Source organism: Hemiscyllium ocellatum, chromosome 50 (genome assembly GCF_020745735.1).
Source record: "Hemiscyllium ocellatum isolate sHemOce1 chromosome 50, sHemOce1.pat.X.cur, whole genome shotgun sequence".
In the NCBI taxonomy this organism is placed as follows: Eukaryota; Metazoa; Chordata; class Chondrichthyes; order Orectolobiformes; family Hemiscylliidae; genus Hemiscyllium; species Hemiscyllium ocellatum.
In genome coordinates, this window is record NC_083450.1 from 2,983,343 (window position 1) to 2,996,915 (window position 13,573).

General features: G+C 44.8%; 1 protein-coding gene across 1 annotated transcript in view; it reads left to right on the top strand.

The window, feature by feature from the left end:
- adar (adenosine deaminase RNA specific) overlaps nucleotides 1–13,573 on the top strand; it is a 47,926-nt gene that overhangs the window by 15,671 nt on the left and 18,682 nt on the right. The window contains exons 5-8 of the mRNA XM_060820720.1: nucleotides 2,722–2,857; nucleotides 3,583–3,797; nucleotides 6,145–6,298; nucleotides 7,933–8,104. Of these exons, the coding sequence (XP_060676703.1) occupies nucleotides 2,722–2,857; nucleotides 3,583–3,797; nucleotides 6,145–6,298; nucleotides 7,933–8,104 (677 nt within the window). The remainder of the gene's footprint in view (nucleotides 1–2,721; nucleotides 2,858–3,582; nucleotides 3,798–6,144; nucleotides 6,299–7,932; nucleotides 8,105–13,573) is intronic.

The window sequence follows — 13,573 nt, forward strand, 5'->3', positions numbered from 1 at the left end:
GTGGTCTGGGCATGTCAAAACAAGAAGTGTGGATTCTAGCCACGATTGTCTGCAAACGCCAGGCACTAGGGCTGTCCAAGGATGCGATCATATGGGTCTCCTTTCAATATAGAGGAGAATGCAACGGTTTCTCTCTCAAAGTCCTCAAAGAACTCGAAGATTTCCTGCCTTGCAGTCACAGTGGTAGTGAAGGGGAAATGGACCCAGTGACTCACCTCCAGGCCATTATGCCAGCACTTCAGGAGGTGGATGCTGGGCAACCAGAAACCACCTGAGCAGGTATGCAGGATGGAGAGAGGGGGAATGCCAAAAGTGGCGAAAGCTTGAATGTCAAGGAGCAAGCATTCAGTATTACAGAGATGACAGGATCGCAAACTCTTGGTTGAAACCCGCAATCCAACTAAAGTCTTCGCAGCTCGTAAACTGAGCAGTAATCTATACCTGACAAGAGCCACCTATCAAGAGGAACACCAAACAGAATCAACACTTGCCAAAAGTGTGAGACAGCAATCAAAACCATTTCGCACATCTCCGGTTGTTCCCCATTCATTTAAAAAAGCTTGAATGAAGCACCATAATAGTATTGTAGACAAGCTGCAGAAGCATGTCAGTAAGTTCAGCTGGACGTCATATGTTGAGCCGAGATTGTTCGTGAAAGATGGAAACCCGATCTCCTGTTAAGAAAGATCAAAAGATCGTGGTGGTCGATGTTACAGAGCGGTACGAAAATGACAGCAAAGCTCTGGAAATGGGGTGGTAGGAACAAATACAACCACCTTAACGCCAAGATAATGGAATTGACGGAAGACTCTGAGTCTAAGGCGGCTTCATAATGGGCGCTTGTGGCAAGTGGTGGGGCTTGAATAACAGCTTCATAAAATTCCTCGGCATTGAACGATTCTGAACATTGGCCCAAAAGACATCCAGGCTCACCTTATCACTGACACTCGAATTACTACAACTCGTCAGTGATAGGTGAGCAGAATACCACAGACTGGCCCTGGTCAGAGACAAGGTCCGGCCAAGCCCACCAAAAAAAAATTTAAAGAGCAAAACCAAGATGAGTTATGACGCCAGACTGATATATTACATCTTAGTTCGAGCCTCGTAATACCAGTACGACCCGGACCCTGGCCCGTGGTAATGTCAGAGAGTACATGTCATCGATAAGCGACGTAAAGACTCTGAAAAGGCACTCGTGTGTTTTTCAAAATAGATGGAGATAGGTCAGAGAGGAGGGTGGAGCAGATAGATGGGAAAGAAAATGGACAGGTCATGAGGGCGGTGCTGAGTTGGAAGGTTGGATCTGGGATAAGGCGGGGCGGGGGGAGCGGTGGCAAATGAGGGAACTGTTGAAATCCACATTGATGCCATGTGGTTGGAGGGTCCCATGGCATAAGATGAGACATTCTTCCTCCAGGCGTCAGGTGGTTAGGAAGCAAGGTTGGAGGGTGGAAATGTTCACCAACGATTGCACATTACTCCTCAGATTTTGAATCAGCCGTGTCCAAATATAGCAAGACCTGGACGCTATCCAGGCTTGTCTGAAAAATGGCAAGTAACATTGCTTGGCATCTGTGTGACATTATTGACCATCTCCAACAAGAGAGAGAACCTCCTAATCAACCCTTGACATTCAATGGGGTTCAGCGGTGGTAATGCCAACTGTCAACATCCTAGAGATCACCATTGAACAGAAACTGAACTGGACTAGCCATAAATACAAGAGGCTACAACAGCAGGTCATCCTGCAGCGAGTAACTCGTCCCTGACTCCCCAAAGCTTGTCCACCATTAACAAGGCGCAAGTCAGGAGGGTGGTAGAATGCTCCCCACTTGCCTGGATGGGGTTAGTGCCAACTGCACTCCAGAAACTTGACACCATCAGGACAAGCAGCCACTTAATTGACGTCACATCCACAAACATGCACTTTCTCCACATCAATACTGTCTAGCAGCAGTGTGTACCATCTTCAAGATGCACGGCAGAAACTCACCAAGGCTCCTTAGACAGCACCTTCCAAACCGTTTTCATCTCTAGGAACTAGGGCAGCAGATGCATGGTAACATCACTGTCTTCAAATTCTTCTCCAAGCTGCTTATCATCCTTGGAAATATTTCATCCTTCCTTCAGTGACAATGGGTCAAAATCTTGGAATCTCTACCCACAGCATTAACTGTAGTGCTTCAAGCTGGCAGTTCACCACCACCATCTCGAGGCCAGCTGGACTGACTGGGCAATAAATGTTGGCCACCCAACAACACCCTGTTCCTGTGAATGAAATTTTGAAAAATTTGGATGGGCTGTATGGTTAAATTCTTATCCAATTGTGCAACACTCCCACAATAGCACACCGTGAGGGTCGGTCTGGATTGGTGTTTGAGTCTTCGATGAGGGACTGTTCCACAACCATCTGACTCATTGGAAAAGAGGCCATTCTGATATTACTGTGGAGCTGATGAGTGAACTGGTTTGCCATCAGACCAGTTGTTAATCACATGCCCAGGCATGTGTGAATTTAACTTCTGACATTAAAGTGGTGAATTATTTAACTTCTAACCTTCAGAGAAACTCAATTATTTCTTTATAGTAAATCCTGAAGGGATAGTTGGGTCCCCATAGATTAAGGCTACTTGAGTGTATATTGTAAAAAGCCATTTGTTTCCAGTATGACCTGTTTTGCTGCACTCTAACCAATCTTGATGCTGTCCTTCCGTGTAGATTCACCATCATGGTTAAGCTGGGCAATGAGACCTTCCCGACAGCAACAGCTAACAGCAAGAAGCTGGCCAAGATGTTAGCGGCGAAGGCTGCTGTCGTCAATCTCTTGGGAAATTCTCCCCCCTTTCATTCCAAGGTAAGCTGTGGACCCACATGGCTGCAGCGTTGACTATTCCAACACCAGTGATGATGGTGTGGGTGTGGTGCTGAGGGCAATCCAAGAGTAGCACATGGAGTACAGAAGTGACCAGTGTAAAGTCCACATGTTCCGTTTGCTCCCTAGAATTTCCCGAGGCTGCTGTAGTCCTAAGCAATGTCATGTGCTGATTTTCAAACAGTCTTGGGCTTCAGGCATTCGACCTGCTTGAAGGGTCAATGCCAGAAGCTAATGTTCTCCTTTAACCTTTTTCTGAAATTCTCCTTCCTTGTACTGTCTTTTCCAAAGTGCTTACTTCATCACTTGTGTGAGAATACGTCACATTGGTACTCTGCACTGATCCGCTGTTGGAGAGAAGGACAGCCTGCAGGTCTGTTCTTTCACTGAACCCTTTACTTGGGCAACGAAGCTTTCTGTGCACTACGTAGCTGCGTCAGTAATAATTCCACCTCCGCACGGTTAAGGTCAAGCTACACCATAGCATAATCTGTGTCAATATTGTAGTTAACCTGAGGTCCCATCAATTCATTCAGTTATACTTTCAAGATCCCATTGTCTTGTTTGAAAAGAGAATCCCACAAAACTGAAATACTCCAGGCATGGATCCTCAGAATTCGCTTCTGATTGTCTTTAAGGCTCCCACCTTCTTCCTATTGAACTGTTCCAATCAGTGTCACTGGTAACTTTTCTTTTCTCTGTGTTAGCCCTCAGACACAAACACAGAGAATTCTGTTGCTCAGGGCTCCATTCCATCCCTGTCATCGATGGAGCTGGAGGCTGCCCACGCAGCTGGCCTGGGGGAGCTGATCACCTACCTGAACAAGAACCCTATTGGAGGGCTCCTGGAATACGCACGCTCAAAGGGATTTGCAGCCGAGCTCAAGATGATTGACCAGTCAGGGCCGCCACATGATCCCAGGTTGGTACCTCCCCCTCTTTCAAAGTGGTTGTTGAAATTGCTACCCCACAGGCAGAGCACGGAGCATACCAAATCATAGTAGCTCACTGCACTTTTTTTAAAAAATCAACAGAACCTGGATTTTTGCCCATTATCTGAAATCTGTCTCCCCTGATCCTCCCAGCAATGGGAATAGTTTCTCCACTGATGACTCTACAGGGTTTTTTTTAACACCACTGTTACATCTCACTGTAACCTTCTCTGTTCTGAAGGTACAATCGCAACATTTAAAAGGCATCTGGATTGGTAGATGAATAGGAAGGGTTCAGAGGGTAAAGGGCCAAATGCTGGCACACGGGTCTTGATTAATTTAAGAAATCTGATTGGCATGAATGCGTTGGACAGAAGGGTCTGTTTCTGTGCTGTCTGACTCGGAAAACAATCCCAACTTCTCCAACCTTTTCATAGTGATTGAAATCTTACCCTCCCGGGTGCCATTCTCGTAGATCCCTCCCCTGCCAACGATCTTTAGCTTTCCGCTGAACTTTCAATGAAGTGACTCTCAGCCTGTGGAATTTCTGTGCTGATGAACTAGACTTTTGCTTTTAAACAAACGCACATTAATTAGTTATAAATTCCATCCTTCTGAAATTGGATTGTGCCTGGGCGAGAGCTTTTTAAACCATACAACACCTGCAACAAAACAACGACAGGTTTGCTTATTTGTGAGGGGAGCATTTTAAGGTGATAAATTTAAGAGCATTGCACAGTACTGAAGTGTGAGACCTTTCCAATCCAGTGGTGTGCATTTACTAAATGAGCCTCATGACCAAACCGTTTGCTTGATACTGTGCACCATGTAGGGTTTTGGTCCTATTTCAGTAAATATATCAGCGTTATGGCACAGAGACTAACCTTAAGGTGTGAGGGATGAAAAGAATCTGATCATTGCTCTTTTAAAATCGCTGTTTGACATAGTTGAAGTTCCTGCTGTTAGCGTATTGTCTTGAGTTTTTGTCAGGAGGAGTCACAGAAACCTGGATCACAGGAGGAGCTTATTTCTCTGGCTCTTTGAAGAGCAAGCAGTTGAATGTCACACCCCAGTTTTGCTTCCTATAACCAATCTGATTCCACTTTGCAAGCAGTGAGTTTTAAGTCCTAGCAGCCCTCGGTGTGAAAGGTTTTGCTTTCAAGAAGCAAGTAATATTTGCAGTTTCTAAGCCTACCTTCTCTGTTTGTTCATGATGCTATTAACATGACCTTTCCCCCTTATTCATGTATGTAGCTATCTCTTAATTGTATCTCTGTTTTCCCTTTTAACCACTCCTTCCATGTTCTCAACACTCCTGAATTCTCTGAATGACTTGAATTTATGAGTGATCCCCTTACACTTGTGGTGCCAATTCTGGTTTAAGTCACCCTTTTTTTTTCAGCCTCATCCTGTTAAACCTGTTTATTTTCTATCCAATCATTCCTTAATCTTCTCCTTTCTAGGGGAAAAGGACCCCAGCCTTGTCAGTCTTTCCTGGATGTCATAGCTTTTCAATTTTGTGCTTGATTGAGTTCGCAATTACCCCTGCGATCATGGTGTCAGAGAGGTCTATAGTGTAGAAAAAGGCTCTTCAGCCCATCACAGCTGTGCCAGCCAAAAAAACAAGCCCTGCGTACTGTCATCCCATTTCCCAGCACTAGGCCCATAGCCTTGTATATCTGGGTATCACAAGTGCATGTCTAAATGCTACTTAAATGTTATACGGTTTCTGTTTCTCTCACCCTTACAGACAATGAGTTCCAGATTCCCAACGCCCTGTGAGTGAAAAAGCATTTCCTCGTTCCCCTCTCAACCTCCTGCCCCTCACTTTTAATCCATATCCCCTGTTCATTGGTCACTCCACAACAAGCAACCTTCCTTCTTGTCTACCCTATACATGCCCCTCATGATTTTATGACACTCCCTCTGTCTTCAAGGTTAACTACCCCAGTCTACTCAATCTCTCTCCATAACTGAAGCTCTCCAACCCCAGGCAACATCCTGGTAAAACTCTTCGGCAGCCTGTCCAATGCAGTCACATCCTTGCTATAATGTGGATTTCAGAACAGGACTCTCATTCTTGGATTGTGAAGTAACCACGACTTTATAGAGTTTACGACGTAATGTCCGTGCTCTCGATTAGGGAGCCTGCTCATGCCTCCATTAGCCCGTTGACCTCGTGCACAAGTTACCACTTGTTAGCAAATGCCTGTCATGATGATGCTTGAGCACAAAGCTGGGAGAGAAACAGGTGCTATTATTTAATGGTGGTACTCAATATTCTGTGCTGACTTAAGAAAGATTAACATTATTTTTCTTGCTTCTATTTTGGTGCAGGTTTACCTACCAGGCGAAGGTTGGAGGTCGCTGGTTTCCTCCAGTGAGCTCCAGCAGTAAAAAACAGGCGAAGCAGGAGGCGGCGGATGCTGCCCTTCGTGTCCTCATTGGCGAGGGCGAGAAGGCAGCTCGGACTGGAGAGTTTCCTTCAGAGGTAGGCTCTTCTAAAGTAAGAGACCTCGGAGTGCAGGTACACAGTTGTTTGAAAGCTGCGACACAATAATCAGGGTGGTGAAGATATTTAGCACGCTTACCTTTTATTGCTGAGACCTTTTGAGTATCGGAGTTGGGATGTCATGTTGAGATTGTACAGGAAATTGAGGCCTCTTCTGGAATTCTGTGTGCAGTTTCTGGTGGCCTTGTTATAGGAAGGATATTATTAAACTGGAGAGGGTTTGAAAGATTTATCCAGGACGTTGCCAGGACTGGAGGCTTTGAGTTATAAGGATGGGCGGGGACCTTTTCACTAGACCATAAGAGGTTGAGGGAGTGACCTTCGAGAGGTTTATGAGATGAGGGGATAAATAAGGTAGATAGCAATGGTTGTTTCCCTAGGGTGGTGGTGGTTGGGGGGGGGGGGGGGGGGGGGAGGTTAGGAGGTTAAAACTAGAGGGCTTATTTTTAAGCTGAGAAAAGAAAGATTTAAAAGGGATCTGAGGGGCAACCTTTTCTCACAGAGTGTGGTGCGTATACGGAGTGAACTGCCAGAGGAAGTGGTAGACGCAGGTACAGTTACAGCATTTAAAAGACATTTGGACAGGTTCGTGAATAGGAAATGTCTAGAGGGATGTGGGATAAAAGGTGACAAGTGGGACTAGTTTAGTTTGGGAAACTTGGTTGGCATGGACTAGTTAGACCAAAGGGTCTGTTTCTGTGCTGTATGACTCTTTACCACAGCATGTTGGGGTTGAATTGTGTAACTGGTTGGAGATTCAATACATCCAGCCTCTGTGCCAGAGACAAAAGCAGTGGCGGCTTACCTATTCCTGATCAGATCTGGCATACTCCTGCATACTTATGTGAGAAAGAGAGAGAACCTGGCCCAGGGCTACCATTGTGTACTACAGTGAAGTGCCCCACACTGCTCGCTGCAATCTTGCAACTGCTAAACATAATATGGAAGAAATTGAGTGGGCAATCTCCTTTTACTTCCCAAAGCCACCCATCCATCCACCACCACCTCAAAAGGCAGGAGAAACAGGGACACCATTACCTCCATGCCAAACACATCGCCCTGACCTGGGCACGTGTTGGCCATTCCTGTTAGGATGTTTTGGGTCAAACTTCCTTTCTGCCATCGATGTGGGAGCACCTGTGGCGTGGGTTGCAAGGAGTTCAAGAAGTTGGCTTGCCACCAGCACCTCGAAGGCATGAGCAATAAATGTCAGCCTTCCCAGCAACACCCACATCCCGAGACTGAACTGTGAATAAAAGCTGCACTCTGGCCTGAGTCAGCAGCCTCAGCTGAAGAGAGGGAAAACTGTGGGCGGGCGAGCGAGTTCAACCTCGTAACGTGGGAATTGTTTGGCTGCTGAGTGGAGTTGTTTTGCAGAGTATAGCTTGCCTTTGCTGCCATGGTAACTGGGGTACCGTGTGGAGGCGATGGGCTGTGTCAGTGGAAATGGTGCCACATTGCAGTACAGTAAGCAACAAAGGAACAATATTTGCTGATAATGTAACTGAGGGTTAAATTGCCTGTGAAGAGATGAGCTGTGCTTCATCTCAGCAGTCTCCTGCTCCCACCGCTGAGTAATTCTCTCTCTCTCTCTCTCTCTCTTGTTTCTGCAGTTGCCTGTGTCCGGGGGTACAATGCATGATCAGATTGCCATGCTCAGCCACCAGTGCTTCAACAATTTGACTGCACGGATCCAGCACAGCTTGCTGGGTCGAAAGATCCTGGCAGCCATCATCATGAAAAAAGGCGATGATGATCTGGGGACCACCGTCAGCCTGGGCACAGGTACGCATCACGGGGTTGTGGTGGCTGTGCGCCTGCTATAATCAATCATGAGGGCCTACCGCATGGAGCTTCCCACAGGATTGCAAACTTACAATTTTGGAGCAGGATTAGGCCATTCCAGTTTGCTCTGTTATTTACCAACATTATGGATGACCTTCAGTTGACAACTCTACATTCCTGTCTCTCTTCCAACCCCCACCTACCCACACTCCATTAATCTTCCATCCCCTTTTGCTTAGGAAGATGCTAACCACCTCTGTCTTTGGGAATATTTCGAGAAAGAGATTGCATCCCACTGCCTTTTTAAGGACAGAGTCCCAAAGACTTGCTACTCTCTCAGCAAGTAAACATTTGCTTCATTTTTATCTTAAATGGCCTTGGATTCACCCGAAGGAGGAAACCTTTATTTTCCATGTCCACGTTGTCAAAGCCCTTCAGGATCTTTCTTTCAGCCGTGCCGCTGCTCATTCTCGCAAACTCTGGCGGATACAAGCCTAGTCTGTCCACCTTTTCCTCATAACACAACCTGGCCATTCCAGCTATTAGTCTCAGCTCCTTCCTTCGTGTTTATGTCCTTATTTAAATAAGGAGACCAGACCATGTGCAGTACTTCAGGCGTAGCTTCATCTATAACTGAAAGATAACCTCCCTACTTTGTTATTATTGTGAGGGGAACTGAAAACCATATTCACTTTTCCTAATTGCTAGCTATATCTGCATACTAACCTTTTGCAATTGATAACATTGCATAGGATCAATGGCACAGAAAAACACTCTCTTTGACCCAACAACTTTGTCAGATTATATCCCCACTCGAGCCTTCTCTCGTCTTTTTTCCTCTAGATCTACTACCTTAACCACACTTCTCCCTGTGCTTAGAGTCAGAGAGAAGCACAGCACCGAAACAGACCCTTCGGTCCTACTCATCCATGCTGACCAGATATCCTAAATGAATCTAGTCCCATTTGCCAGCACCCGGCCCATATCCCTCTAAACCCTTCCTATACATGTACCCATCCAGATGTCTTTTAAATATGGTAATTGTACCGGCCTCCATCACTATTTCTGGCAGCTCACACCACCCTCTGTGTGAAAACTTTGCCCCTCAGATCCCTTAAGTCTTTTCCCTCTCACCTTAAACCTATGCCCCCTCTAAATTTTGGAGCCTACCCCTTCCCCCTAAAAGAAACGGGAAAAGACCTTGACTATTCACCCTGTCCATGCCCCTCATGATTTTATAAACTTGAATAAGGTCACTTCTCATCCTCTGGTGCTCTATGGAAAGCAGCCCCAGCCTATTCAGCCTCTCCCAATAGCTCAACCCCAGCAACATCTTTCCTATAGCTTGTCCTTTGTCCCTAAATTCATCTATTTGGATTCGCTACAACCACTCCGTGCTAGTGAGTTCCAAGTTCCTACCACCCTCTGGGTAAATGAATTTCTTCTGAATGCTTCATTAGATTTCTTTATGTCTTATTTTGATAGCCTATATTTATGCTGCTCTGTGCTTTATGCTGTGTACCCACTGTACTGAAACCTTCCATCACTTTAAAGGTCTCCACTAGGACCCCTTTGACTTGGTTTCAGCAGGAAAGAGGCTCACCCAGTAAGTCCTTCCCGGATACGTACACTGTCACATCCCTGGAATTGTCCTTGTAATCTTCTCTTCACCCTTCCCTGTGTCTGTGTATCCAGAACTGCATGCTACACTCCAACTAGAGTTTGATATAGGTTCAGCATAACTTCCTTACTTTTCAGTTCTGTCCTTGCAGAAGTCAAAACAAATGCTTAGCCATGCTAACCTGAGGTGTGCTATTGTAGTGATTGATGTGTTTGTTCTCTATAATCCCTTTCTTTGTCCACACCACCCTAGACTTGAACCTTCTGAGTTCAAAGTGACTTTCACGTTGTTCGTACCGAAGTGTGTTACCTCGCCACACCACTCTGTGTGGTAACAAATCTCACAAACAGTTAAAAAGATATGACCAGCTTTTTTGAAATCTCTCCCTCTTTAAAATGTCCTCATAGAGTGCAAGGGTGGACAAAAATGATTGTAGATTTATACGAAACAAGGTCTCAGTTTTGAACTCAACATCAGAAAAAGGGCCATCAAAACATACAGATTAGATTGACCAGGCTGATGCCAGTGGTGTGAGAATTGTAGTTCCAAGAAAAACTTGTGATCCTGAGATTATTTCTCCCAAAGCAGAGACGGCAATATTAGGTTAAATTGAAGCTGTTAAAGTTATGAACTGTCTTAAAAGAAGTAGGGAGAAACCATTCCTTCTGGTTGTAAGGTCAGTGACAAGATGTCATTAATTTTAAATCCTCATTAAAAGTGAGGGGGAAAATGTGCAGAAGTTTCTAAACATAGGTCTGTTTGAGCATGAAGCAAAACAGAAGCTGCTGGAAAAGCTTAGCATTAGATTACTTAGTGTGGAAACAGGCCCTTCGGCCCAACAAGTCCACACCGACCCGCCGAAGCGCAACCCACCCATACCCCTACCCCTACATATACCCCTTACCTAACACTATGGCCAATTCACCTGACCCGCACATCTTTGGACTGTGGGAGGAAACCGGAGCACCCGGAGGAAACCCACGCAGACACGGGGAGAACGTGCAAACTCCACACAGTCAGTCGCCTGAGGTGGGAATTGAACCCAGGTCCCTGGCGCTATGAGGCAGCAGTGCTAACCACTGTGCCACCGTGCCGCCCTGTGAAGAGAAATCATAATTAACCACAGTTCTAAGAAAGGGTCACCGGACCTGAAACGCTAACTCTGATTTCTCTTCACAGGTGCTGCCAGACATACTGAGCTTTTCCAACAGCTTCTGTTTTTTTTTGTTTTGAACTTGCAGCGTCTGCAGTTCTTTTGGTTTCTGTTAGAGTGTGATGTAACTTAAGTGAGAAGCAGAGGCAGCTGCCATTGTATCTCTTAAGAAGTGAAGAGGCCACTTGGTGGAATGCCTATCCTTACCACACTGTGTTAACTTCATGTTCTTACAATTATTCAGCTCGTCCTGCAGGCATTTTCCTGCTTCGTAACAACACGGCTGGGGGAATGGCAAAAAAAAGTCTTTTTAAGAGCTTCCATCTCTGTTCAGAATGGCTTTGAGCCATTCCACATCCATTGCTCTGAAAACTCTGCTCCCATTGTGTGTGAACTGTGATAAATTCCACCGTGGCAGCTGAGAACCCAAACCCTTGAAGCAGTTTGTCCCATCTCCCAGTGTTAACGGGCCCTTAAAGGAAACCCCAAGATCCAGATACTAACCTTTACTTAAAAACCATCAGTTCTGGTGTGGGCAGTATCATTCTTGTGCCAAATTTTGCTGGAAGTCATCAATTAATTCTTACAATATGTTTTATAAACCAGGGTGAAACTGTGTTTCTGTCAGTGGCAGAGGTAATGAAAAATTGAATGCACAATTGAAAAGGAGAAAGAAACAGGGATAGGAAGAAAAGCAGAGCAGTGAGGATCGGTTTTTGACTGTGCTGGTAAAATCAGCACAGCTATGGTGGGCTGAATTCCTTCAATAACTTGGCTTGTTACTCAGTTTGTTCTGTGTATTTGCTGTATCAATGTTATTTTTTAAAAAGAGGCTTGTGTTCAACTACATAAATCTGAAAACCCTTCACCTTCAGGTAGAGAGTTTTGTAGCCGACATGGTTTGATAAATGAGGACCCTAGAGGTTAGTGCAATACTTCCACATGCGTTTGGCGTCTGCTTGTTTCTCATTCTTCTTGGGAAGATTGTTGAGGCAGCTGACAGCTTGTTACATAATAGACCTTTTCTTTTTCTTTTAAGATAACTATAAGTAGAAACATCAATCTTAAACAAACTGTGAGAGAAAGTAAGATGTACATTTCTTGTGTTATGCTCAAGGTCCCTTCTAAATCTACCATTCTTTGTAACCTTCAATTTCTGCTTACCTCTCTGCAAAAGAGTGGAGTTTTGGTGCTGGATGTTAGATTACTTTCAGTTTTAAGCATCAGCTCCTCCAGGACAGGGCATTTAAACTGAATGTAAAACGTTGCCTACATTGTCCTCGACACTCCCTAAACGCGGTATAACGTAGGCTAGATAAAGATTAAATCTCCCTCTAACTTGTTCCATTCACACATCTCAGATTCCACCTCCAAAGTGTTTTCATATATCCTTCTCCATGCATTCCCTGGTAGTGGTACGGTCAGAAAGAGTAGCCTGGCTTCTCCATTTTCTGGCAAGACTATTGCGGGCTGTATAGAAATTACCTGTGGAATTCTCTGCCACAGAAAGTGGTTGAGACCATTGAATGTTTGCAGGAAGGAGTTGGATATAGTTCTAGGGGCTAATGGGAGAAAGTGGGAACAGGGGACTGAATAGAATGATCAGCAAAACTCAAAAGAGTTTAGCATTGATTTATTGCAAGGAGTCTATTAGCAAAGACAGAAATGTTGAGGTCTGGGAGGGTGAAGTGAATCCAAATGTAAATACTAGCCAGTCCTTTTAAAATGCCTCTTGTACAGGAACAGTCAAAGTTGTTTTTTATAAATTTTATTGAATGGCAGATAGGCTCGAAGGCCTGAATTGTGTTCTCCTGTTCCTATGTCTCCCAGGTCTCCAGTTGCAATGAATTTGGGTGGGTGTTTTACCAGTTGTATGACTTCTTTTGAAAGCCCAGCTTGGAGTGTTAACAGTGCTGCCTTGCCTGATTTGTCCTTTCGTCATGAGACTAACCATCTTTGTAAGATATTTCAGGCTCACTGGTGTCCCCCAAGCCTTAGCAGTAAAATGAGAGGCTGAAACCGTGTTAAGTTGCAGGTTTCTGAAAGCTAATCACAATTAGAACCCTTGTAAAAAAAAATCACACTTTGTCTCTCCTTTCATAAGGAGATAAATGATGCAAAGAGTGCTGAATTAGGGTTAAAGCATTGGAGTTACTGTGGCTAGCCAAATGCATTGGAGGTTCCAGCAAGTTAAATATTGCACCTGTACAATTGGCAACACACCAAACTGTTTTAACTAGTGAAGATATACATCACAAGTTGCTTGTGACGAGTATCTCCAGGTTTCCCCTCTTGTATCGTCTTTTTTTTTTCTGCCCGACCCTATGTCTTGCCAAGTTTTGCTTTCCACATTGCACAGACTATGGGTCATCTGCTCCATCATCTCCATTCGTCAACCTTGTGGTATTAACTTGTACAGGAGCAAAACTCAAGAGTTTAGCATTGATTTATTGCAAGGAACCTGTTAGCAAAGCCAGGAATGTCAAGGTCTGGGAAGTGAATCCAAATATAAATACTAGCCAGTCCTTTAAGAATGCCTCTTGTACCGGAACAGTCAAAGTTCTTTTTTTTTTAAATTTTGTGCTTTTAAGCGACAAATCATTTCCGTAATCTGTGGAGTGTAAATAATTATTTAATGTGAAATGGATTTAGCCGGGTTTGCACTGTAAGCTCTAACAGCATCGTGTGGCCCAGT